The 24,902-nt window shown below is 48.9% G+C and overlaps 1 protein-coding gene across 2 annotated transcripts in view; it reads left to right on the forward strand.

Moving 5' to 3' along the window:
- Positions 1-24,902, forward strand: part of ABCC1 (ATP binding cassette subfamily C member 1 (ABCC1 blood group)) — a 149,296-nt gene that overhangs the window by 74,110 nt on the left and 50,284 nt on the right. For both annotated transcript variants that reach the window (XM_065924403.1, XM_065924405.1), the window contains exons 8-13: positions 6,241-6,471; positions 7,502-7,679; positions 8,945-9,106; positions 12,763-12,855; positions 14,494-14,697; positions 24,355-24,501. In XM_065924403.1, coding sequence (XP_065780475.1) covers positions 6,241-6,471; positions 7,502-7,679; positions 8,945-9,106; positions 12,763-12,855; positions 14,494-14,697; positions 24,355-24,501 — 1,015 coding nt within the window. The remainder of the gene's footprint in view (positions 1-6,240; positions 6,472-7,501; positions 7,680-8,944; positions 9,107-12,762; positions 12,856-14,493; positions 14,698-24,354; positions 24,502-24,902) is intronic.

Raw genomic sequence — 24,902 nt, forward strand, 5'->3', positions numbered from 1 at the left:
ATAAGCAGAACCTTCTCTGCGGCAACTGCCAGTCCTGACTGACTGGGTCTGGTGGTTCTGGAGACCAGAACCATCGTCACCCTCACGGAGAGGGTTTTGCAAAGTGACGATTCACACTTGGCAAAGTTCTGAACAATACTTAATTTGCACGCTGACTGCATTTCTAAAAGAATCGAGGTGTATTTCATCTTGCAAAAAAAAAAAAAAAATACACGCTGTGTATGGATTTATCTCAGTCTTTCCCAGCATCAGGGTCTTTTCCAGTGACTTGGCTCTTCGCATCAGGTGGCCAAAGTATTGGAGCTTCAGCTTCAGCATCAGTCCTTCCAATGAATATTCAGAGTTCATTTTCTTTAGGATGGACTGACATGCTGCAGTCCATGGGGTCACAAAGTGTCAGACACAACTTAACGACTGAACAACAATAACAGCAATGAATTTATGCTGAAGATGGGGTTAGAGTCGAGATTTGTTTGATTTGGGATATTCCCCTGATGGTCCAATGGTTAAGACTCTGTGCTTCCTCTGCAGGGGATGTGAGTTTGATCCCTTGTCAGGAAACTAAGATCCCGCAAGCCACACAGCATGGCAAAAACAAACAAGTCCATAGATTTGGGTGATTTTAGGCAGACTCTGCAATGAACATGAACTTGGGCAAACTTCGGGAGATGGTGAGGGACAGAGAGGCCTGGCCTGCTGCTGTCCATGAGGTCGCAAAGCGTCAGACATGAGTGGGCGGCTGAACAACAACAGGGCAGGCTCTTCACCTGCATGGGTGGCTGGAGGAATTGGTCCAGTATGTCAATGGTACCCAGCCTTTTTGGCACCAGGGACCGGTTTCATAGAAGACAATTTTTCCTTGAAGCAGGAGGTAGGGGATGGTTTCATGATGAATCAGGAACATTACCTTTATTGGGTGCATGCTAAGTCGGTAGGTCATGTTTGACTCTTGGTGACCCTGTAGACTGTAGCTCGCCAGGCTCCTCTGTCCATGGGATTTTCCAAGAATACTGGAGTGGGTAGCCATTTCCTTCTCCAGGGGATCTTCCTGACCCAGGGATCAAACCTGCCTCTCCTGTGTCTCTTGCATTGGCGGGTGGATTCTTTACTACTGAGCCATCTGGGAAGCCCTAACTTTACTTCTGTTAATGTTACATCATGATAATGTGGTAATACAGCGGGGGAGAGCAGCTGTAAATAGGGATGAAACTTCACGTGCTCACCTGCCCCTCACCTCCTGCTGGGCGGCCCAGTTCCTAACGGGCCACTGACCAGTACGAGGACTGGGGACTCCTGCTGGATGTCAGAGAGAGCCTGGACTCTGGTCCCATCATCGCCAAGTCAGAGACTGAGAAACCCCCTTGACAGCCTGTTTTTGAGAAACAAAATCACTCTGCAACAACAGCAACAGAGAGGGGGAGAATGATCTTGAGTCGTTTGTATGGGACACAGTTAAAATCCTACGCGGCCGTACTTAAGTCGGGGGGTGGGGAGGCAGTTGCCATGCCCATCTGTGGTTTCCAAAACCGTCATCCCTAGCTCTGAGGAGGATGAAAATGTACGTCAAGGGTGTTAAATTCATTCTCTGCCCTTCTGTGTTACACTGGATATTACGGATCAAGGACCATGCTCAGAGTACATCCATAAAATTGATTGATCTATGACCTTTTTCAGTTTGAGATTTTTGCCTTTGGCCACAACGTTAGAGATTTTTTTCTTTCTTTTTTTTCTTTTTTTTTTAACAAATGACAAGCACAGCCTGTGGGAGCTCCTCATGGTCCTCTGGTTGGTTCACTCCCTGCCCAGTCTGCTCTGGTTCCTTGAGGTTCTTGGAATGGCTGCCTCACCTCTTTTCAAAATCCCTCAGTCCCAGGCCATGCTGATCCGGTTCCCCCTGCCTAGAGCGCCCTTTCTCTCCCCGAGTGGACTCGCTCCCTCATCCTGCAGGTCTCAGCTTTGATGTCACCCCCTCCAGGAAGCCTCCATGATATACCCCCTCACACAGACTGATCAGTTTCTCTCACAGGGCTGCTTGATGGCGGGGCTCTCCTCCTGGCTCAGCCCCAAGCAGGGTGTTCATGGAGGAGAGATCGATGGGCAAGTTCCTTTTTCTTCCAACTTCCCCACCCTTCCTGTTCCCCTGTCCTGGGCAGTTTTCTCCTGACTCAGACCTTCCGTCTCCAACTTTCCTTCCATTCCTGGCCAGACCATCCAGATGCCCAGCTTTCTTCCTCCCTCCAAGAGCGCCTGCTTCCCTTGGAAGCCTCTTGTTCACTGGATGCTTTTTTCTCTCCTGACTCGCTGTAGCTGGTCCCTCCCACTGCTCTGCTCCTTCCACCCAGGCCCGAGCCTTCGTCCTCTCTGCCCGTCCGAGACCTTCTCCCAGACCCTTTGGCCGCCCGTCTCCTGGCCCACCGGAAACGATCCTGTGTCGGTGGCAGGGGCCAGCTGAGGACGTAGTGCAGAGAATGAATGAGGGGCGTGGGCAAACTGAGCCACTTCCTGTCCCCCTGCCCTGCCTTGTCCTCCTTTCCAAGAAGGCATGTGTGTGCAGAATGAAATCATACTAAAAATCCCCGCCAGGATCCCAGCTTCAGGGCAAGTCAGTGACATGAGCAGGGAAAGAGCTTTCCCTGAGAAGTAGCAATAATCCTCTGTGGTTGGTAGAGTGTCCCCCCCACCAAAAAAAAAATATCCACATCCCGATCTCCAGAACCTGTGTATATGTTACATGGCAAAGCTCAGCTCAGGGCGTGCTCAGCCATGTCCAACTCTGTGTGACCCCACGGACTGTAGCCCGCAGAACTCCTCTGTCCATGGGATTTCTCAGGCAAGAATACTGGAGCAGGTTGTCATTCCCTTCTCCAGGGGATCTTCCAGGGATCAAACCTGAGTCTCTGGTGTCTCCTGCATTGGCAGGCAGCTTCCTTACCACTGTGCCACCTGCAGAACTGGCAGCGTCTCTTTGCACATGTGATTAAGTTCAGGATTCTGAAATAGGCCTGATGGGGGTGGGCCTGATGTAATCATCATGAAGGTCCTTATAAGGAGGAGACAGGAAGTCAGAGGGAAAGTGCTGAGCTGCTGGCTGGGACGAGGAGGCAGGCACCCTGTGCCCAGGTGTGTAGGCGTCTTTAGACGCTGGGAAAGGCGGGAACAGAGTCTCCCCTGGAGTCTGAGGGCCAGCTTAGACTTCTGACCTCTGCAGCTAGATGTGAGGTTCGTGTTGTTTCAGACCACTCGTTTGCATTCACTGGTCACAGCAGCCACAGGCAAAGCTACAGCTTCACCCAGAGTTTACGTTTGAGTCCGGACGCATTGGGAGGCAGGCTCCCACAGGCTCCAGCAGTGGAGCCGAGGTTGGGGAATGAAGCGCTTTAGGAGGATCCCATTGACTGCCATGCAGGGGCTTGGTCGTCAGGGAACAAGGGTGGAAGGAAATGGGGGAGCGAGGAGGGGGCCCCAGCGATGGTCACTTGTGTGGGTCAGAGGCCATGGTGATGGATAGTGTGGATGGATGACTGCACACACATCCCAGGAGTGGGGCGTACATGACACACACCTGATTGGACCTGGGAGCATGGAGGAAAGGGGATCAGGGATGATTCCCATGTTTCTGGTCCTTTCTTGGGGTGGGAGCATCGAAGGGAAGGATCCGGATTTGACAGAGCCCAGACCAGTGCCTGGGTCTCTTACCACTTCCCAACTGGCGCCAGTGGTAAAGAACTTGCCTTCCAATGCAGGAGATATAAGAGACGCAGGTTCAATCCCTGGGTCAGGAAGATCCACTGGAGGAGGGGTTGGCAACCCACTCCAGTGTTCTTGCCTGGAGAATCCCCATGGACAGTGGATCCTGGCGTGCTACGGCCCACAGGGTCGCAAAGAGTCAGACGCAACTGAAGTTTCTTAGCATGCATGCATGTTCAGACCAGTGCCCATGGTTTGGAGTAGGGATGGGGGAGGGAACCAAGGCAGATTGGGAGGCTGTGGTCTCCAGGAGGGCGTTTCAGCAGGTCCAGATTGTTAGATGTGGCTTGGATGGAAGAGGCAACAGTCCCCTGTGATCAAGCGCTGTTCAGTGAGCTCCTGTTATGGACAAATTCTGTAAATTGTGAATCTTAAGATTGTGTGGGGAGGAAGTTTGTGTGCATATTTCAAGGCTGGAGCTCACGTTTGGCCATTTGAGGGTGTCGCTTTGACTGCATTTTGTGGGAGAGGGAAACTGAACCTATTGCTACATAACAGGTCACCCCAAAACTTAGCAGGCTTAAGGAAGAATGAACATTTACTGTCTCACACCGTGTCTCTGGTTCAGGGTTCCGGGATGGGTCTGGCTCGGTGGTTCTGGCTCAGGGTCTGTCGTGGCTGTAGTCATCTGAGGCTTGGCTGGGGGCACAGATCTTCTTCCATGTTGCACATGGTGGGCGTGACTGTGCTGGCTGTTGGCAGGGTCTCACCATGGGGGCTTCTCCCGAAGGCTGGTTGAGTGTCCTCATGACCTCGCGGTTGGCTTTGCTCAGAGTGAGTGATTCACGGGAGGGCAGGACAGAAGCCATGATGTTTTCTGCAACCTAATGTTGCAGGTGACAACTCTCTCCCCATTTTTTGACAAAGTTGTGAAGTCATTTCTCCAATATCCTGTTCTGAGAGGGAGGGGACTTCACAGGGGTGTGTATGAGAGTTCCGATTTCTCAACATCCCTGAAACCTTGTTATCTGACTTTTTGATGATAGCCATCCTAGTGGGTGTGAAGCAGTATTTCTTCCTGGTGTTGGTTTGCATTTCCCTGATGATGTAAAGAAGTTAAGCAACATTTCATGTGCTTATGCCATTCACATGTCTTCTTTGCACCTTTTAAAATTGGGTTGTCTTTTTTCTTACTGGCTTGTAAGAGTTCTTTTATTTCCTCTGTTTATCAATACAAGTCCTTTATCAGATTTTTGACCGGCAAATATTTCCTCCCATTCCATGGGTTATCTTGTCACTTTCTTGGTAGTGTCTTTTGAAGCACAAAAGTTTTTGGTTTTGATGAAGTTCAATTTATTTTTTCTCTTGTTCCTTGTCCTTTTGGCGTTAAATTTAAGTATCCATTGCTAAGTCCAAGGTCATAAAGATTTTGCCCCCTTGTTGCCCTCTAAGAATTTTGCGGTTTTAGTTCTATGTTAAGTCTTTCATCCATTTTGAATTAACTTTTGTATACGGTGTGAAGTAAGGGTCCAACTTCATTGCTTTGCCTATAGCTATCTAGTTTTTCAACACCATTTGTTGAAAAAACTATTCCTTTCCCATTGAGTGGTCTTCACAACTTTGTCAAAAATCATTTGGGTTTATTTCTAGATTTTGAATTGGGTTGCATTGATTTTTGTTTATGCCCATCCTCGTGCCTATCTCTGGGGTTTCCCTGGAGGCTCAGACGGTAAAGAATCCACTTGCAATGCAGGAGATGTGAGTTTGATCCCTGGGTTGGGAAGATCCCCTGAGAAGGAAATGGCAACCCACTCCAATATTCTTACCTGGGAAATCTGATGGATAGAGGAGCCTGGTGGGCTACAGTCCTTGGGGGTCACAAAACAGTCGGACGTAACTTAGCGACTAAACAACAGCAACATGCCTCTCTTGATTATGGTTGTCCCATAGTAAGTTTTTACCGGAGTTTAAACTCTGGGAGTTGGTGATGGACAGGGAGGCCTGACGTGCTGCAGTCCATGGGGTCGCAGAGAGTCGGACATAACTGAGCAACTGAACTGAACTAAGTTTTGAAATTGGAAAATGTAAATCCTCCAACTCTGCTTTTCTTGTTTAGGGTTGTTTTGACTCTTTTTGATCCCTGGAGTTTCCATATGAATTTTAGGATTAGCTTGTCCATTTGTACAAAGAGCTTGGATTCTGATAGAGATTGCATAGATTCTATAGGTTACTTTGAGACTGGCACTCTTCTGTGCCCTTCACAAGTAAGTCATTTAATTTTCACAAAAGCTCCGGGAAGCAGGTCCTACTTTTCCACATTGTACAGATGAGGAAACTAAGAGCTAGAGAGGTTAAGACACTTGCCTACAGTCACACAGCTGGCCGGGGCCCTGAGTCTGTGGTCGTCACCGGCATGCTCAGCTGCTTCTTTGCAGTGACTGGTTTCCCCAGGGGGTCCAGGCCTCCCCGGGGGTGGGCTTCTTCGGCCTTCTCCCCCTGGTGGACTGAGGGCCTGGCAGACCCCAGAGCTGCTCCTCACTCCTTGTGTTCCAGGCAGCCGGTGAAGATCGTGTACTCCTCCAAGGACCCCGCCAAGCCCAAAGGGAGCTCCAAGGTGGATGTGAACGAGGAGGCCGAGGCTCTGATTGTCAAGTCCCCCCAGAAGGAGCGGGACCCGTCCCTGTTCAAGGTGTTATACAAGACCTTCGGGCCCTACTTCCTCATGAGCTTCTTGTTCAAGGCTGTGCACGACCTGATGATGTTTGCCGGCCCAGAGATCTTAAAGTAAGCCGCTTTCCCCCCACCCCCATCCTCAGCCGGGCAGTCCTTTGCGTCCTTGACCTTCCACTTGCGACACCCCTCACCCTCCCTTGGGGTCACACGCTCAGAGTTCCCTGGGCTCAGAGTCAAGTCTCCCCATCCTCACCCGCTTTGCCTGATGCTTTGCTTTAATAAGCCATTGTAAAGTCTTGTTAAACCATGATGGTTATAAGAAACAGAAACCTGCTAGGCTCCCCTGAAGCCAGAGGGAGAAGATGGAGGCTTGTCTTGGGAAGTCAACAGCAGGGATGCAGGGTAAGGGAGTTAGAGAAGGCGAGGTTCAGGAAAAGAAGGAGACCGGCACTTTACAAGAACAGATCACCTTTGATGAGGCGAGAAGGGGCAACAGTCAGATTAGGGAGCTGCTGCACTAACCCAAGAAAAGAGTAAGGATGTGTAGGCCTGTATGTGGAAATCTACTGTCTTAAGGGGCCTGTTCTCCAAGGTTGTTGGGATTAGTTATCTCTTGCTGGGGCAAGGAATTAATCAACCTTACTGTGCATGTGAGAGTTCCTTGTTTTGCATAGAATGGGGGGTGTGAGAGTTCTTTGTTTTGCATAGAATGAGGGGTGGACCCGGAGGAGAATTTTAACTCCAGGCTATTTTGAGCCACCTTAACTTTCCTTCAAGGGAAGGTTCAGATTGTAAGAAAGCTGGTAGCTGAAATAGGAAGGGTTTACCTCTGTTTACCTTCCTCCCTCCCTCCATCTCTGCTTCTCTCTCTCTTTGGGGCCACACGTTTGTTCTCTTTCCCTTCTTCCTTCCGCCCTGTGCTCCCTTCTGGGTCCTTTTTGGGTGATGAGGTGGAGCCGTCACCCCTGCACGGGCAGCCCCGTGTGGGTTGGGTTTCCCATTTGTGAAACCAAAGCGAAGTGCCCAACTCACCCGGCTGGCTCGGGAGAGCGTCACCTGCTGACACCAGAGGGCTTACCCACCGCGTGGACACATGTTGTCACGGTCTCTCACACCGGGTTCTGTCCTCGCTGCCCCGCAGGTTGCTCATCAACTTCGTGAATGACAAGAAGGCCCCGGACTGGCAGGGTTACTTCTACACGGCGCTGCTGTTTGTCAGCGCCTGCCTGCAGACCCTGGTGCTGCACCAGTACTTCCACATCTGCTTCGTCAGCGGCATGCGCATCAAAACAGCCGTCATTGGGGCCGTGTACCGGAAGGTGGGGGGTGGTCCCCCACAGAACCCTCGGGGGCGGCGGGTGGGGGAGGGCGGGCTTGGTCGGGTAGCTTCTCAGGCCCAGTTTGCAGAGCGAAGGCATGAAGGTGGCCTGAATGGCTGTGGGTTAGCAGGGGGTGACCGTCAGGCTTGACAGCTTAGCAGAGCTACTCCCAGAGGCTTGTCTGGGGTGGGGTGGGGGAGCGCCCAGGAGCCCCCCTGCCTGATCTGCTGCGGGTAATTCCATTTCTTGATTTGGGACGATCCAGGTTCAAATCCTCGCCTTCTGTTAATATTCTGTGTGTGAGCATGTTCTGACTCTCTATCTAAACCAAGAAGATGGTACCTTCCCTGGGTGAGAGACCCTCAGCACGGACAGCCTTAAGGGAACTGAATTACCTCCTTGGTCCCTTCATTTCTTAGTCTCTGGGCCCCACAGGTTAGGAAGAGACTCTTGGGCAATTGGTGGGGAAGGATGGATTTGATCGTTGACTCTTAGCCCTGTCTGCATGTTAGACTCACCCAGAGAGCTTCAGAAACTTCCAAGGACCAGGCTGCACCCAAATCAAGTCAGAATCTCTGTCAGGAGTTTGGGGGGCCTGGCATCAGTATTTGTAAAACTCCCCAGGTGACAGCATGAAACCATCAGGAACCAGGGGGAGTTTATCCCTCCAGGACATGTTGGCAGTGTCTGGTTGTCATAACTGGGAGTGGGGGATGGGGGAGGGTGGGCGTGTATCTAGTGGGTGGATACCAGGGATGTTGCTAAACGACCTGCATTGCTCAGGACAGCCCCCCAGAGAACCATCTGACCTCAGGTGTCAGTAGTGTCACGAATGAGAAACCCTGGCTGAGATCTTGGTCCTTCAGGGTGAAGTGGGGACCAGCAGTGTCAGCATCTCCTGGGGGCTTGTTAGCAATGGATAGTCCCCCTCCAGTCTTACCGAGTCAGAAATTGCATCATAACAGACTCCCTGGGGGGTGTGTGTGAACACATACACACTCAAGTGCATGAAGCCCGAGTTTAGGCAACCTCTGAGGTCCCTTCTGTACTGAAGAGCTCAGGATGGGGGAGGCAGTGGGTGCTGTTGATAAGAGGGGGCCTTTGTGACAAGACACACAGGCTGGGAAGGCAGATAAGCCACCCGGGGAGGAGAAAGCAGCGACCTCTCCGCTGGTGCGCTGTCTCCTTCCTCCACGTGGGCCTGGACAGGGGCCCTGGCTGTCCCCTGCCACACCCACCCTCTTTCCCTCTTTTTCGTCCCGCAGGCCCTGGTGATCACCAATGCAGCCAGAAAGACCTCCACGGTCGGGGAGATCGTCAACCTCATGTCCGTGGATGCCCAGAGGTTCATGGACCTGGCCACGTACATTAACATGATCTGGTCAGCCCCTCTGCAAGTCATCCTTGCCCTCTACCTCCTGTGGCTGGTGTGTGTTTGACTTCATTCCCGTGGCGCGTGGGGAGGGACCTCCATGTGTGGGCAGCGGGGGGCGAGGGAGGGGGTGCCAGGGATAAGAACCTCCGTAGCTCACTGGCATTTCTTTAAAAAAAAAAAAAAACACTTTTGTATTGGGGTATAGCTGATGAGCAATGTTGTGATAGTTTCGGGTGAACGGCGAAGGGACTCAGCCATACATGTACATGTATCCGTTCTCCCCCCAACTCGCCCCCCCCATCCAGGCTGCCACATAACATGCTTGCTGGCATTTCTTGCCGCCATGCACATTTTATTTTCTGGCCTGTCAGCCAGCTCCTGGATATTTTGTTCCTTTCTTCAGTTGTTGGGTCATGTTCTCTCGGGTAGCATGGTATTTATTTGCACGTGTCTCTTCTTGACAGTGTGTGTAGTTAACCACCCTGTAACGTATCCATTGTATGTCTTCCTCTGAGTCTTCCCAAACACTCAGCAAACTCATTTATTCATGAGTCCTAGATTATGTTGGTCTTTTGGTTGCAGGGGGTAGAAGTGCGTTTTAGAGCAACATAAACAAATAAGAATTTTATGGGTGTGGGTAACTGAAGAGTCTTGGGGATTGGCTTCAGGTATGGATGGATCTGGGAGTTTAAGCAGTGCTGTAAGGACACAATCTCATGCCCTCATCATTTCTTAGCTTGGTGTTTCTCTGAGTTGACTTCGTTCTCAATGGGATTTCTTCACACTGCTTCCATAGCTTTGGGTTTATATCATCTTCACAGGTGTTGGTGCCAGACAAAAGAGAAGATACTTCTTTCTTTTTGTCTCATTCAGACTCCCAGGGAGCACTGTGGCCCAGCACAGTCCCATTCACATTCTTTAAAAAAATCAGGGTGAAATAAGCAGCATTCTCCGATTGGCCAGCCTGGGTCACGTGCTCTCTCTCATTGTGAAAGGGGTGTGATTGACAGCCCTTCCACGTGGGGAAGGGCAGTTCCCAAAATATGAAGATAATGAGCAAAGATGCTCATAGCCTGATCCATGCCTTACTCTTTCTACCTCTGGGCCTTTGCACATGCCTTTCCTTCCACCAGGAATTCCCTTGCCTCCCTACTGATGAAAAGGACTTCCAGACTATCCCAGACTTTAAGACTGTGATAAATACCACTTCCACTGACGTTTACCCCCTTTCAGTTAGGTGGACTTCTTCACCAGGCAGGTGTCTTGGGGCATCTACCTCCCCAGAAAGTGCCATCGTGGAACAGTCCTTTTAGAATTGCCTTCAGAGTTGATTTGTGAACCACTAAGAAAATGGCTTTATTTTAAGTGAGAGTTGCTGAAAGTGTTATTGACACATGGGGCAGAATAATTCTTCATTGTTGGGGGCTGATCTGTGTTTTGTAGTATGTTTAGCTGCATCCCTAGCCTCTCCCCAGGAGACACCAATCACATACCACCTCTTCACCCCCACACTCCCACCACCACCTGAACAGGTCTCCAGACTTTTTCAGATGTCCCTTGGGGGAATATACCTCGCTGGTTGGGAACCGCTGCTTTAGACCAAAACCAGGCTTTCTCTGACAGTCAAGAACATAGGATAACAGGCAACAAGATGGCTCTGAAATCAGGCTGCCCCAGTTCAGATCCTGCCTCTTGCAGCTCTTATGGCTTAATGTCACGACGTCTTGATGTCCTTATCTGGAAACTGTTGACAGTAAAGAAACATCACTGCAGTGAGTGAGGTCAGGACAGTTGAATGAATTGCTGTAGGTAGTGTTCCCTGAGCAGTACAGAGATGTGCCCTGTGTCTTTTAGTTATTCTGATTTGCTTTCAGAGTTGATTCTGAATGCTTCAGATCATTGGTAGAAATCACCTTCATTCTTAGAGGTGGATTAATCTTCACCGAGCAGAACTCCATCACAGAAAACATTCGGAGCAGTTGCTGTTCAGTCGCTCAGTTGTGTCCAACTCTGTGACCCCATGGACTGCAGCACGCCTGGCTCCCCTGTCCTTCACCATCTCTCAGAGCTTGCTCAAATTCATGTGCGTTGAGTCAGTGATGTCACCCAACCATCTCGTCCTCTGTCATCCCCTTCTCCTCCTGCCTTCAATCTTTCCCAGCATCAGGATCTTTCCAATGCATTGCCTCTCTGCAGCAGGTGAACGAAGTATTGGAACTTAAGCTTCAGCATCAGTCTTTCAATGAATATTCAGGGGTGATTTCCTTTAGAATTGTCTGGTTTGATCTCCTTGCTGTCCAGGTGACTCTGAAGAGTCTTCTCCAGCAACATAGTTTGAAATCATCAATTCTTTGGCACTCAGCCTTCTTTATGGTTGTACTCTTACATCCATTCATGACTACTAGAAAATCCATAGCTTTAACTAGACAGATTTTTGTTGGCAAACAGACAGTAGAGCAGTAGAGTAGCTTTTTGGTAACTAGGACTGGAGCACCCAAGGGAGACTCCTTGGAAGGGACTAGCATGCTTACACTGTAGTTGCAACCATCTGTCTCAGCTAAGTGCACATACACTGGGCAGACTCCACAGGCTGTCTCTTCTGAGGTGTGTAACTTGCAAGTTGAAAAATGTCGATCAGTATCTTGCCTCAGTCATGATCTCTTAACCTTTCTGAGGTGCAGTTTCCTTAATCTGCAAATGGGACCATAGAAAAGTCTATAGCTTCTTATCTACAAGTCCTCGTATCAAAAAGCTCTAAAAACCGAAAGTTTGTCTTAACTCATTTGGTGGCAAGACCTGACCTGAACAGATGTGCAATTTATCATCTTGATTATCCCTCTCAGTGGGAATTTTCCCATTTGCTACTGAAAAAGAGCATTGCATTTGTTTGTGGACTGTTGTGCCAGGGCCTGGTGGGATGCGATATACCGGCATATCTACCTGTGTCAGGGAGTCCCAGGACTCCAGCAGGTTCATGATTTGCTAGAGTTACAGCAAGATTCACAAAGGTTGGAGGGGTACCAGGGACAAGCTTCCAGGAGTCCTCTCACCCTGGAGTCACACAAGAAGTACTTAATTCCCCAGTTTGGACGATTGTGACAACATGTGTGAAACATTACCAGCCAGGGAAGCTTGGGAGAGACCCCCCGAGTCCAGGATTTTTATTGGGGTCTGATCATACCAGCAGCCTCTACCTGGCACAGACCAAACTTCCAGACTTCCAAGGGGAAAAAGGCTTAATCAGCAGAAGCCATATTGTTTGTACAGTTTAGGCACAGTCAGTCTTATATCAGTGCTGACAATTTTGGGAGCCCTCCCCAAACCCAAGCACCCAGACCCCAGCCAGGGGCCTTTGAGCAAGACAGACCATCAGGTGGGCGTATTCACTATTTTCTGTTTCACATCCCGTTACCTTTCTGAAATCCTTCAGTTCTCATTTGCAAAACCCACCCTATTGGTAGAAACCAGTACAGTACTGTAAAGCAATTATCCTTCAATTAAAAATAAATAACAGCAATAACAACAACAAAAAACTCCAACTTGGGGTCTCAAGGGTTTCAGATAAAGGCCCGTGGCCTTAATATTCTTACGGGGTTTGTGGGGCCCCGAGGGATGCTCCGGGATAAATCTGAAAAGCGGAACAGCTGCATGGGGTGGTTCAGCCTGGGGAGGTCCTGTGCTGAGGCTTGGTTCTCGTTCCTCCCGTAGAACCTGGGCCCCTCCGTCCTGGCGGGGGTGGCCGTGATGATCCTCATGGTTCCCCTCAATGCTGTGATGGCCATGAAGACCAAGACCTACCAGGTAGGGGGGTGTCTCCAAGGGGCTCAAGCCGGGCCCCTGCCTGAAGCCTTTCCACTGAAGTGTTGGCTACCTTCCTTCTGCACAGGCCGTGGGGACCTCAGCCTTGCCTGCCTGCAGGAATCCTCTGGGGCGCGTTCATAAATGCTGGTCCCCATGCCCCATTCCGGGAATTCTGAGTCACCTGATAATGGGTGGGTCCTGGGCAGCAGGGGTTTTTAAAGCTTCCCACTGGGGCCGCCAAGGTTGAGAGCTCCTGAAATAGTTAGACGTCGTGGGCCAGTGTCTGAAGCCGCATCTGTGGACGTCCGGGAGATTCCTCATTTCCCACGGGTTCTGTTCCTTTATGCGGGTATGCATTGTCCAGGGCTGAGCAAAAACCACCCGTTGCTTTTTCCCCCCCTCACCTCACGCTGGTCACAGCACTAAACTTCTTACTTTCAGAGCTACTTAGTATTTTTTTAAGTTTTGAAATAGTCAAGTAACAGAGTGAATGTCTTCTTACATTTAGAAAGTTCAAATAATACAGAAGTGTAGGGCCTGTCCTGTTCCCTGTCCTCTCAGCCACAATGAACACACCAAAGCAAATCCTCTAGAACTTTCTGTGTGTTTATGTAGAGATCAGACTCACTGTGTAGTTAGGCTGGGCGTGTATAAGTGTGTGCGTTACAGTGCTATCACCACATATATTTTAAAACACGCAGGCCCTTCTGGCAGCATGATTTTGTCGTTTGATGCCATGCCTGGGGGATCTTCCTGTGGCATGCCATGTAGTCTGACTGCATTCTCTGGAGCTCATGTCTAATGGTCCATAACAGAGATGGGCCAGAGTTCTTTTTTTTTTTTTTTGGTTCCTCCATTGATGGCTATTTATGATGTGCCCGTGGAATTTCAAATGAGAGAGCTTGGCTGCCCTGATGATGCTATAGGAGAGACAGGTTCCAGAACATGGGCCTGGTGGGATGAGGTTTGGGGGAGTAGGGGGGTGATTATGGCCTTTCATCTTCTTCCCTTGAATGGCCCACCTCCCAAACAGTTTCAATCTCTGGCCTTGACCGCGTGTTGCTTAGCCTGTCCTGTTCTGCGACCGAGGAGCGACATAGCACTTAATGATAGGGGTCTTGTGAGCAGGACTAAATGCCCATGAAAAGCTTAGAAAAGTGTCTGGCTTAAGGAAAAGGCTAGGTGTTATCAGAAATATTTAACAGCTCTGTAGCACGGGTACCCAGTGGTCAGAACCAGTGCCGGCCGGTACAGAAACACTTCAGTATTGCAACAACCATGTACTGGCTGATAAGCAGTAAAGAAAATAAGAAAATGGAGGGGGAAAATATCATCTCTCATATTTGGATCAGCAGAGTAAGGCATGTGCCCCTTCCACCCTGGATGGCTGTACAGTTTTTCTTGCCTCTCTTCTAAATTTAAGAGGTTTTGCTAATAATGTCAAATCTAACGTGATTTGAAGCAGTTTTTTGCCTTGAAAAATGAATCCTTTGGAGGGCTCTCAGGGTCCAGAGTCATGGTTTACAGGGATTGTTCACCGCTTTCCCATCCTCAGGAAGGCCCATTCTGAACAGATGGAGTTGTTGGTCTGGTGCCAGGGCCACCCCCATGAGGTGTTGACCGCTTCTCTCTTCCAAGGTGGCCCACATGAAGAGCAAGGACAATCGGATCAAGCTGATGAACGAAATTCTCAACGGGATCAAAGTGCTGAAGCTTTACGCCTGGGAGCTGGCATTCAAAGACAAGGTGCTGGCCATCCGGCAGGAAGAGCTGAAGGTGCTGAAGAAATCTGCCTACCTGGCTGCCGTGGGGACCTTCACCTGGGTCTGCACCCCTTTCCTGGTGAGTGAAGCCGGATTTCTCCTGGCCCACACAGTCAGACGTTTTATCTGACGCGACGTTTATCGCGTCGTCATTGCCTAAATATTTTTTGGAAGTCGCTATTTCAGCACAGTCTTCTCTGACCACTCTTTTTAAAAGTACCACCCCTGCTCTGCCCTTTGTTTTATTTACAGCACTTAATAGCTCCCAGCCCAGGGCTACCCGGAGTAGCCAGTTAGGAACTGTTTCAGGTTCACCATGAGCGGAGAAGTTTGTGCTGGAATGTAAGCCTCTGCTCTCTGCATCCTTCATCGAGAAAGTCTGCCTAAGAAACAAAAAAAGTCAGCAGAACTAAACTGCTTGCTTGGTGCCTTATTTGAGCCACTTGATGGTGTCAACTTCTTATCTGTGGGCATATAGTCACACACGGAGGTTTGGCAGTGACTTGTGGACCACATTTGAAGTGGCCATGCCAAACACACGCTAAAAGTCACTTACTATTTCATGAATTGTCTTTCTCCACTAGACTATCAGCTTCAGGAGGGCACAGATTTTTTTCTGTTTACTTCTGTATCCTAGTGCCAGAACCAGTGCATAATAGGTGGCCAACAAATACTTTTCATTCATTGAAAAAAAATAATTCATATGAAAAGTTATGAAATAAAAAGTAATAAAAGTATATTATTCTTCCATCTATCCCTTTCCTCCAAAATGACAGTTTTGTATATCTTTTTAGGGAAAAAACGTTGATGTGTGTAGATATTTTTAAAATATTTATAATATATTCAAAAGGAGTCATACTCACATGGTGTTCTGGACCTTTGAATTTAGTATATAACCGCTCAGTTCATGCATTCAGATCTGCTTCATCTGTTTGAACGATGTATTCTTGTCTGGAGCATGGGTGTGCCATAGTGGACTTAACCCATCTCCCATGGCTGGCCTTTTAGGCTGCTCCTTGTTCTTTGTTGTCACTGAATATTCTGATACACACGTCTTGGGTTACTGTAATGGGTCTGCTCCTAGCTGGCCATCCTTGAAAAGTTTAAAGGCGAGAGTGTAAGTTACTGTTTTCCCAACCTGGCTGCAAGCCAGGGAACCATATAGAGAAGGACTGTGGACGCCCAGTAGACAGTTAAACATGGTTAAGAATGACTTCAGATCATGCCCCGACCCTCCATGCTTCTTTTTTCTTTCTGTCGTTGTATTATTAATTGTGTCATTCTTTTTTAAAAATGTTGTGCTAGTAGTGAGTGTTACTTCTTAGTTAGGTTGGCAAATACGTATTCTTATGGGAAGTTCCTATGACCAAAACCACAATTTTCATAAATAATAAACAGAATTTTCTAATAGGCTACCATGTGCTTCATCACAGTAGAGTTGCAGGTGGAATATTTAAGGAAGCTCCTGCTTTTTTTGATGTTTATCAAAGTATATTCATTTGGATACTGGGTTGTGTTAGGCTCAGCTTGATGTCTCCTAGATTCTTAGCCCACACACAAGGCAACGTGGTGGAAATCAGTGATGCTTCAGCTTGTGCAGGCCTCATGCTCACCTGCCGGCCTTGTTAAAGCCATGCTCGCTGGGCCCCACTCAGTTTCAGATCCAGTCTGTCTAGGAAGGCCCTGAGTATTCACATTTCTAACATGTTCCCAGGGGCTACTGCTGCTGTGGGCCTGGGGTCCACACTTTGTCCTCAGCAGTGGGACCCGTAGACCAGTAGCATCGGCATCACCAGGTTGCTTATTAGAAATACAGACTCTCAGGCCTCACCCCAGACCAAGCTAAGACAGATCTAAATTTTAGCAATTGCCCCACCAGGGGATTTGTATGCACATTAAAGTTTGAAAAACATGGGCAAAAAGGAGGAGTAAGGACCACCCAGTGAATAATTTAGGTGTCCTTGGCCATGTGATCTCTGTGGCAACTGCTCATCTCTGCTAGTGTAGTGTGAGAGTGGCTATGGATGGGACTTGACCGGTGGTCCAGGGGTGAAGACTTCTCCTTCCAAAGCAGGGGGCACAGGTTCAATCCCTGGTCAGAGAACTGAGATTCCCACATGCCTTGGGGTGTGGCCAAAAATTAAAAAAAAAAAAAAAAAAGATAGGTATGGATAAGACAGAATGAATGAGTATGGCTGTGATCCTATAAAAATTACTGCATAGACACTGAAATTTGAATTTTGTATACTCTTCTACGTGTCATGAAATGTTTTTTTGGATCATTAAAAAATTTGGGGTTTTTTTTTATTTAAAAATGTAAAATCCATCCTAAGTTCATGCGCCGAGACATAGCTAGCTGAGTCATGGCTTAGAGGAGTGGAATGTTTTTCTGAGTGTCAGGACCCCCGCCGAATTCTCCTGCCAGCTCGTGGAGTGACCTGTAGCCGGTCGTTTTACCTCCCTGCCTCTGGATCTTTGAGCAGGAGAGATGAAGGGGTTGGAGCTTCCCTGTTGGCTTAGTGGTAAAGAATCTGCCTGCAACACAGGAGACACATGTTGGATCCCTAGGCTAGGAAGATCCCATGGAGGAGGAAATGGCAACCCACTCCAGTGTTCTTGCCTGGGAAATCCCATGGACAGAGGAGACTGGCAAGGTACAGTCCATGGGGTCACAAAGAGTGGGACCCAGCTGACCGTGAGCGTTTGGCTTGACTTGACTTTGATGAAGGGATTAGGCCCCAGGGATGTGCGTGCGTCCTTGCCCTCTGCAGGCCCCTTGCCTCAGCCAACACCCCTGGACAGTCATGGTGCTCCCTCCCACTGAATTATGTTCAAAGAGTCCTCCAGGTGAATGAACACTGCCAGTGGACTGGAGTTGGCCCAAGCAGCAACGTCGCTTAGCTGTTCTGGGACTGTGTGTTCCCTAGATCCCTTCCGGTTCAAACTCGCCCACATTCCAGGCTGGAAGGGTCTGCTGTCACATTCTTTTCACACTTCAGTCTCCCCAGCCTTCTCCAGGTCCTTAGTGACTCTCTTTGTTTTGTTAAAAGTAAAAAATACAATACTGCATGGTAATTAACAGAGGTTCTTATTTTCTTCCAACTGTTCAATCCTTCCAGGCTCCTCTGTCCATGGGATTCTCCAGGCAAGAATGCTAGAGTGGGTTGCCATTTCCTTCTTCAGGGGATCTTCCCGACCCAGGGATCGAACCAACATCTCCTGCATCAAAGGCAGATTCTTTACTGTCTGAGCCACCTTCTGGAGGCTCAACTGTTCAATAGTCTCTATGCATTAAATACAACTGTTAAATAGTCCTTACTGTATATATGATGCATTTTATTTTAAAAACAGAAAGTAATGGATTCGTGTGGTGAAGATAGTTAAAGCTGTTCCAAAGAGTCTGCAGCTGAGCTTCTCAACTCCAGCGCTGCTGACATTTGGGACTGGATAATTCGTTGTTTCTTTGTGGGGAGCTGTTCTGTGCACTGTAGGATGTTGAGCAGCATCCCTGGCCTTTCCCCACTTCAGATGCCAAGTGGTACCTCTCCCCCCATCTCCCCAGTTATGATGATCAAAATATCCCCAGGTGAGAAGCACCTGTCTGCCTCCACAGGCCCCCATCACCCAGCTTCCTTGTCTATACCAATTTCTTCTGTGTATTTACGAAAGAGCCTGCATGTATACCAGCATAACATTGACTATATACAATAAATGTACTTAAATTGCTACATCTATTTTATTTACTTTCATACTAGTGATAGCAAATCACACAGAAATCCAAGATGTTTGGATTCCTTTTTTTTTTCCTTTTTTATAAATGGGCAAAGATCTGAAGCCAGAGGGGTCAGGCAGCAAGCTTTCATCTGAGCTGTGTTATGCTTAGGACGAAGGGACCTTTCCCCAGAACCCTTTGCTCTGCACATCGGATCCTCTGACAAAACCTGGCCGTTTCTAGCTAGTCACCCGAACTGCCAACCCTTTAAATAATCATTTCCTGCCCTGGTCTCCCTTAGGAAAGCACAGCAAGAGATGCTTAAAGAGTATGACTGGCTTTTCTTCACCTTGAATTTGCCATTCAGCTTTGGGGTGATGGTGGACTTCCAGAGACAGGGTTGGTTGAACTGTTTGTCATGAAACAGATGAGCCTGGGAGTCATTTGGGGACCTTGACCCTGGCCAAGACATCGAAGCCTCTGCCTACATTAGGAGAAAATATGTGGCCTCTGGTTCCCTTGGAAGGTATTTGCATGTTCTTTCCACTGGTGGATTCCTGCACTTCAAGGATGATGATGTGTTTACCCACCGGTAGGTGTGATGGAAGACAGAGTCCTAAGGAGGTCAGGCAGGAATGGGGATGCCATGTGGCAGGATTGATGGGATTGTTTTTCTGGAATATAGAGCTTGGCATTTATCATGTCCTCCTGTCCACCTAATGCACTTTCCTAAAATAGCATCCCCAGGCAGCTGTCAGTATTTGGCATTTGCTATCTTAGAAGATTTGCGAGCTTCTTGTCATCTCTGTGCCTTGTCTGTCCCTGCTTTAGAATAATTATTCTTCTATATGCTAATTACCCATTGTGCAATTCTCCACTGATCAGAACATACATGGCTCTTCTCTTTTATTTCTTGTATCCCTGTAACATAGTGCGTGGTAAGTTGCTTTAGTCGTGTCTGACTCTTTGTGGGTAGCCCATGAGGCCCCACTGTCCATGGGATTTTCCAGGCAAGAATACTGGAGTGGGTTGTCATTTCCTTCTCCAGGGGATCTTCCTGACCCAGGGATCAAAGCTGCATCTCTTAAGTCTCCTGCATTGCCAGGCGGATTCTTTACCACTAGCACAACCTGGGAAGCCCCTGAAACATAGTGGACTCAGCAAATAGTACCCACTCATTAGGTGTATATGGATTGACTGACTAAATGAATAGTCAATATTACAATAGTCAGTTACAATAGATTGACTGACTGAAGATTTGGATAAACTGTATTAGTTAGGAACTATCTTGCAGGTGGCAGAAACCTAACTTAGATCTACTCGAGTAAAATAAAAAGAAGGGAGATTTTTGAGTCACTGAAAAGTCTAGGAAGGTGCTGGTTTTAAGCATGACTGTGGTTTCAGGCATGGCTGGATCCAGGTGCTCCAAAGATAATGTTGGGTATAATTCCTTCTCTGTCTCCTACCTCTGCTTTCTCCACGATGGTTTCTTTGTCAGATGCAAAGTCAACATGCAGTTATGATTGATCCTGTCATCTCAGTAACCACAATGAGGAGAGAGCTCCCCTTTTTCCATTAGTTCCCACAGCAAAGCTGTGTGGTTGAGTCTCATTGGTTGCAGTTGATTGCGTGCTTGTCCCTGAATCACTGGAGTCAGGGAACAGGGATGCTTGGATTGGCCAGGCCTGGGTCATGTGACTTCTGTCAGAGATTAGGCTGTAATGTAGACCTTTGATCTGTGGCTGAACCTCATGGACTGAAGTTGGGGGAGGTTCAGCTCCCCAAAGGAAAACTGACGTGTTATTACAACCAACAAGAGTGGATGGCAACCAGGCAGAAGGAACAGATGTTCTCATGAGGAGATGGCAGGTTTTTAGGGGTTGGGCTGGGGCAGTTGGTTCAGTCATTTGCCCCATTTCTCAGTGTGGAGAGAGGCTCTGTTTTCACCCAGAGAGGTCAGTAGTTCTTCCTTGTTTGTGAAGGATTTTCCAAATCCTTGACCCTCACCATTTGTAAGGCTGTAGCAAACCCCAACTCCCCAGCCACCTCCGCACATGGCAGATGTGCCTGCTCGAGATACCCTGGTTTAGTACCTATTCCCCACTTGACTGTGAGTCTCAGGATCTCCAAACCCGCCTTACACAGTGCCTGGCACATGGAGGGTGCCCAGTCAGTAACTGATGGATGAGTAAGTGCCCTCCACTTCTGGAGAAGTGGACGCTGTGGATCTGACAGGGGCCACGCGATGCGCTTCCTGTGCTGCCGGCAGTCACCCCATCAGTTGGGCCAGTGGAGCTGGGGTATCCTGGTGACATGCCTGGTTTCTTTGTTGTTGAAGAGACACCCTTGGGTGTGTGCTTTCCTGCAAATCCATCCACCCACTCACCCATCCATCTACTTACCAATCCCACCCATCCACTCACCCACCCACAAACATCTTCTGGGTATCTGCCATGATCCAGGTGCTGTCCCAGGCACTGATGATAGAGCAGTGAATACTACAGGCAAAAACCTTCACCCTCCTGGGGTTTTCATTCATTCATTCTAACTGGGAGAGATGGACAATGCACATAATGAATGCATAAAGAATATATAGCATGCTAAAGTGTCATAAGTGCAATGGGGGAAAAAAAGGTTCTGGTTAGAGCAACAGGGAGGGCTTGCAGTTTTTAAACTGGATGATCACAGGACTTCCCTGGCGGTCCGGTGATTAAGACTCAATGCTTCCACTGCATGGGCCATGGGTTCGATCCCTGGTTGGGGAGCTAAGATCCTGCACTCTGTGGCCAAAAAAAAGGGATGATCTGAGACTTCACTGGAAAGGTGATACCCGAGTGTTAACTTGGTGGCAGTCAGGGGCCTGACATTGAGAAGGAAGAGTTAGTGCAGAGGCCCTGTGGCAGGACTGTGTCTGCCTCACAGAAGAAGTAACCACAGAGGCCACGGGGCTGGAACAGAGGGAAGGAGCGGGGAGAGTGCTGGGCGAGGAGGGCAGACAAGTTCAAAGCAGGGACATTTACCAGTCAGTTGGATCTTGGGGCCTGAGTCAAGATTGTGGCTTCTATACTGAGTAAAAGAGACTGATATTGGAGAGGTGATTTTTTAAAAACTTTTTTATTTTATTGAAATATAATTCACCACATTTATGTGTGCAGTTCAGTGGTGTTTATTGTATTCACAGGGTTGGACAGCCATCCCCACTGCCTAATTCCAGAGCACTTTCATCACCCAAGAAGGAAACCCTGTACTTATGGGAGACACTCCCCATCCTCCAGCCCAGCGCATCCTCTCGTCTACCTTCTGTCTCTCTCATTGTTGTTCAGTTGCTCAGTCGTGTCCAGCTGTTTGCGACCCCATGGACTGCAGCAGACCAGGCTGTCTGGTCTGGTGAAGGCTGTCCTTCACCATCTTCCAGAATTTTCTCAAACTCTGTTCATTGAATCAGTGATGCCATCCAACCATCTCGTCCTCTGTCGTCCCCTTCTCCTCCTGCCTTCAGTCTTTCCCAGCATCGGGGTCTTTTCCAATGAGTTGGCCCTTCGTATCCAATGACCAAAGTATTGGAGCTTCAGCATCAGCATCAGATATTCAGGGTTGATTTTGATCTGCCTATTCTGGATATTTCATTTAAATGGGATCATATATAATGTGAGTGGCCTTCATGTCTGTCTCCTTTGATTTAGCATCAGGTTTTCAGGGTTCATCCATGGTGCAGCGGGCGTCAGCACTTCAGTCCTTTTTATGGTTGAATCCTCTTCCTCTGTGTGGATGTGGTGGGGAAGTTTTGAGTGGGGAGACTCTCCAGGTAGGAGGCGAGTGTGGCCTCAGAGCCTGGGGGAGGAGAGTCAGCATGTGCAGTCGTCCCAGGGATCGGGTGTTGGTGGCTTTTTGAGCACCTAACCTCCCTCTTGGCCACGGATCCTGGAAAATTTTTGTGCCTTCCCTCAGGGTCACCTCCCTTGTTCTTGGTGATTTGGTTGCTAAGTTGGGTCCGACTCTTGCGAGTCCGTGGACTGCAGCCTGCCGGGCTCCTCTGACCATGGAATTCTCCAGGCAAGAGTACTGGAGTGGGTTGCCATTTCTTTCTCCAGGGAATCTCCCTGACCTAGGGATCGAACCTAGGTCTTCTGCATTGCAGGCAGATTCTTTACTGACTGGGACCCGGTTAATAGATTCTTTGGGAAAAATAGTCCAAGGACTTTGAACTGAGTCCTGAAACAAGAAATAAAACAGCTGCCATCTACTGTATTTTACTGTTCCCAGGCATAGGGTTAAGCACTCTTCACTAGTGCCTGGTTCCTTGCTGCCAAAAGCCCTGTGCGTGCTTATCCTGATTTCCCATTTCATAGATGCAAAAACAGAGGCTCCCTTGGAGAGGTGAGGTGGCCTTACTGGCCAGGGTCACACAGCTGATAAACAGGCAGAGCTTATGGGTTTAATGTTTAAGATGTACGACCTTCTAATAGGTAGCAAAAGAAATGAGGCAGCTGAGACCCTGAAAATACCCTGAATCTCAGCCACACCAGAATCTTGGCCACACTGGGATCTCTTGATTGCTGGCCATCTGCCCCGAGCTCAAGAATGAGGTCCCAGGCAGTTTATTTTCCCTCAGGGAAAGCCTTTAATGGCTCTTGGAGCCTGGGCTAATGTGGGGGTGGAGACTTGTACCCATCTGCTGGGTCCAAGGTTTTCCAGATTGCCTCGGTAATATGTGCCGGTGACCTCAGGGGGATGTTGTTAGCCTCGCTAGCAACACCTGGTACTGTGCTGGCGCCATCAGGGGTTAGGGCACAGAGAGACACCTGTTGATCTTTTCCCTCCTAAGCTGTGCAGCCCAGCCCTGGATTATTCGGGGTCTTTCCTTTTTCCTGGTGAGGGAGGGCCTACTGTCTCAGACAGTTGAACCCAAATTGCAGTTGCCTGGGAGTTGAAATCCCAAGCCTCCCCACAGGACATATGGTAAGTCTGATTTTGTAGGGAAGGGAGTAGGCTTCAGAGGACCCTTGGCTGTTTGTTTTTTCTTTTTTTTTTAAAAAAAGCCTATGTTCCTTTCCTGGGGGTACTCTGAGCTGGAAGGAGCTTTCAGCAGTGGCATGAATCCTCCATGTCCGCCCCCATTTCACAGATGAGACAGTGGAGGCTGGTGAGAGGAGGTGATTTGCCTGAGGTCTCAGGGCTCCTGTGTGCCCGGGGTCATTCTAGGCACTGAGGATACAGCCACATACACAAGTCCCTACCTTTGTGAGGTTTGCATTTCAGTGCAGAAGACAGACACTCAGTATCTGTAATCTTACAATGTAAGGTAGTGATAGGTGTTATGAAGAATAAACCAGAATGTAAGGATGATGCTGGAGAAGACTCTTGAGAGTCCCTTGGACAGCAAAGAGATCAAACCTACGCCAGCAAAGAGGTCAATCCTAAGGGAAATCAACCCTGAATACTCATTGGAAGGACTGATGCTGAAGCTCCAGTACTCTGGCCACCTGATGGCAAGAGCCAACTCATTGGAAAAGACTCTGATGCTGGAAAGGGTTGATGGCAGGAGGAGAAGGGGGCAACAGGGGATGAGATCCTTAGGTAGCATCACCGACTCGATGACTGTGCACTTGAGCAAACTCTAGAAGATAGTAAAGGACAGAGGAGCCTAGTGTGCTGCAGCCCACGGGGTCACAAAGCCAGACACAACCTGGCGACTAAACAGTAGCAACAAGGATGGCTGTTGTGGGTTGGGCATCCTGTCAGAACAGGGAGAGACTGGATGGGAAAGTCGTTTTGGGCAGAGGGCACTGCACTGACATTGGCTCAGAGGTTTGATCTCGCTTGGTGATGTTGAGGGACCCCTTGGATGCCTGTTCAGTGTCCCGTGGAGAACGGTGGTGGGAATGGCCGGGACTTTTGGCTCCTAGCCATTGGTCTATCCAGTTCATTCTCTGGGTGTTTAGTGGGTGCCTGCTGTATGCTAAACTTTGTCTGGGCATGTGTCACTGCTTCTGTGACTGAGATGCTGACCTTGTCTGCTTGCAGGTGGCCCTGTCTACATTTGCCGTCTACGTGACCGTCGATGAGAACAACATCCTGGATGCCCAGAAGGCCTTCGTGTCCTTGGCCTTGTTCAACATCCTCCGCTTCCCCCTGAATATCCTCCCCATGGTCATCAGCAGCATTGTGCAGGTACAGGCGAGGCCGGGGGGTTTCAGGGAAGGGACTCTGGGGAAACAAAGCCAAAGGGCACGAAAGTCCCTTGGATGCAGCTGCCTCTGTGTGACTTGCCCCACTGTGCTCAGGGTGGGGGGGACGGTGATCGAGGTCCAGACCTTTGTCATTTTTTTGGTGCTGCCCTAAAGAGAGAGAGACATTTTTATTTATTGACATGCATGCTCAAGTGTATGTGTGTGTGTGCGGGCACGTGCTCAGTCAATCGTGTCTGACTTTGCAACCCCATGGACTGTAGCCTACCAGGCTCGTCTGTCCATGGGATTCTCCAGGCAAGACTACTGGAGTGGGTTGCCATTTCCTTCTCCAAGGGATCTTCCTGACCCAGGGATCGAGCCTGCATCTCTTGTGTCTCCTGC

The sequence above is a fragment of the Muntiacus reevesi genome, chromosome 2 (assembly GCF_963930625.1).
Source record: "Muntiacus reevesi chromosome 2, mMunRee1.1, whole genome shotgun sequence".
NCBI classification, from domain to species: Eukaryota; Metazoa; Chordata; class Mammalia; order Artiodactyla; family Cervidae; genus Muntiacus; species Muntiacus reevesi.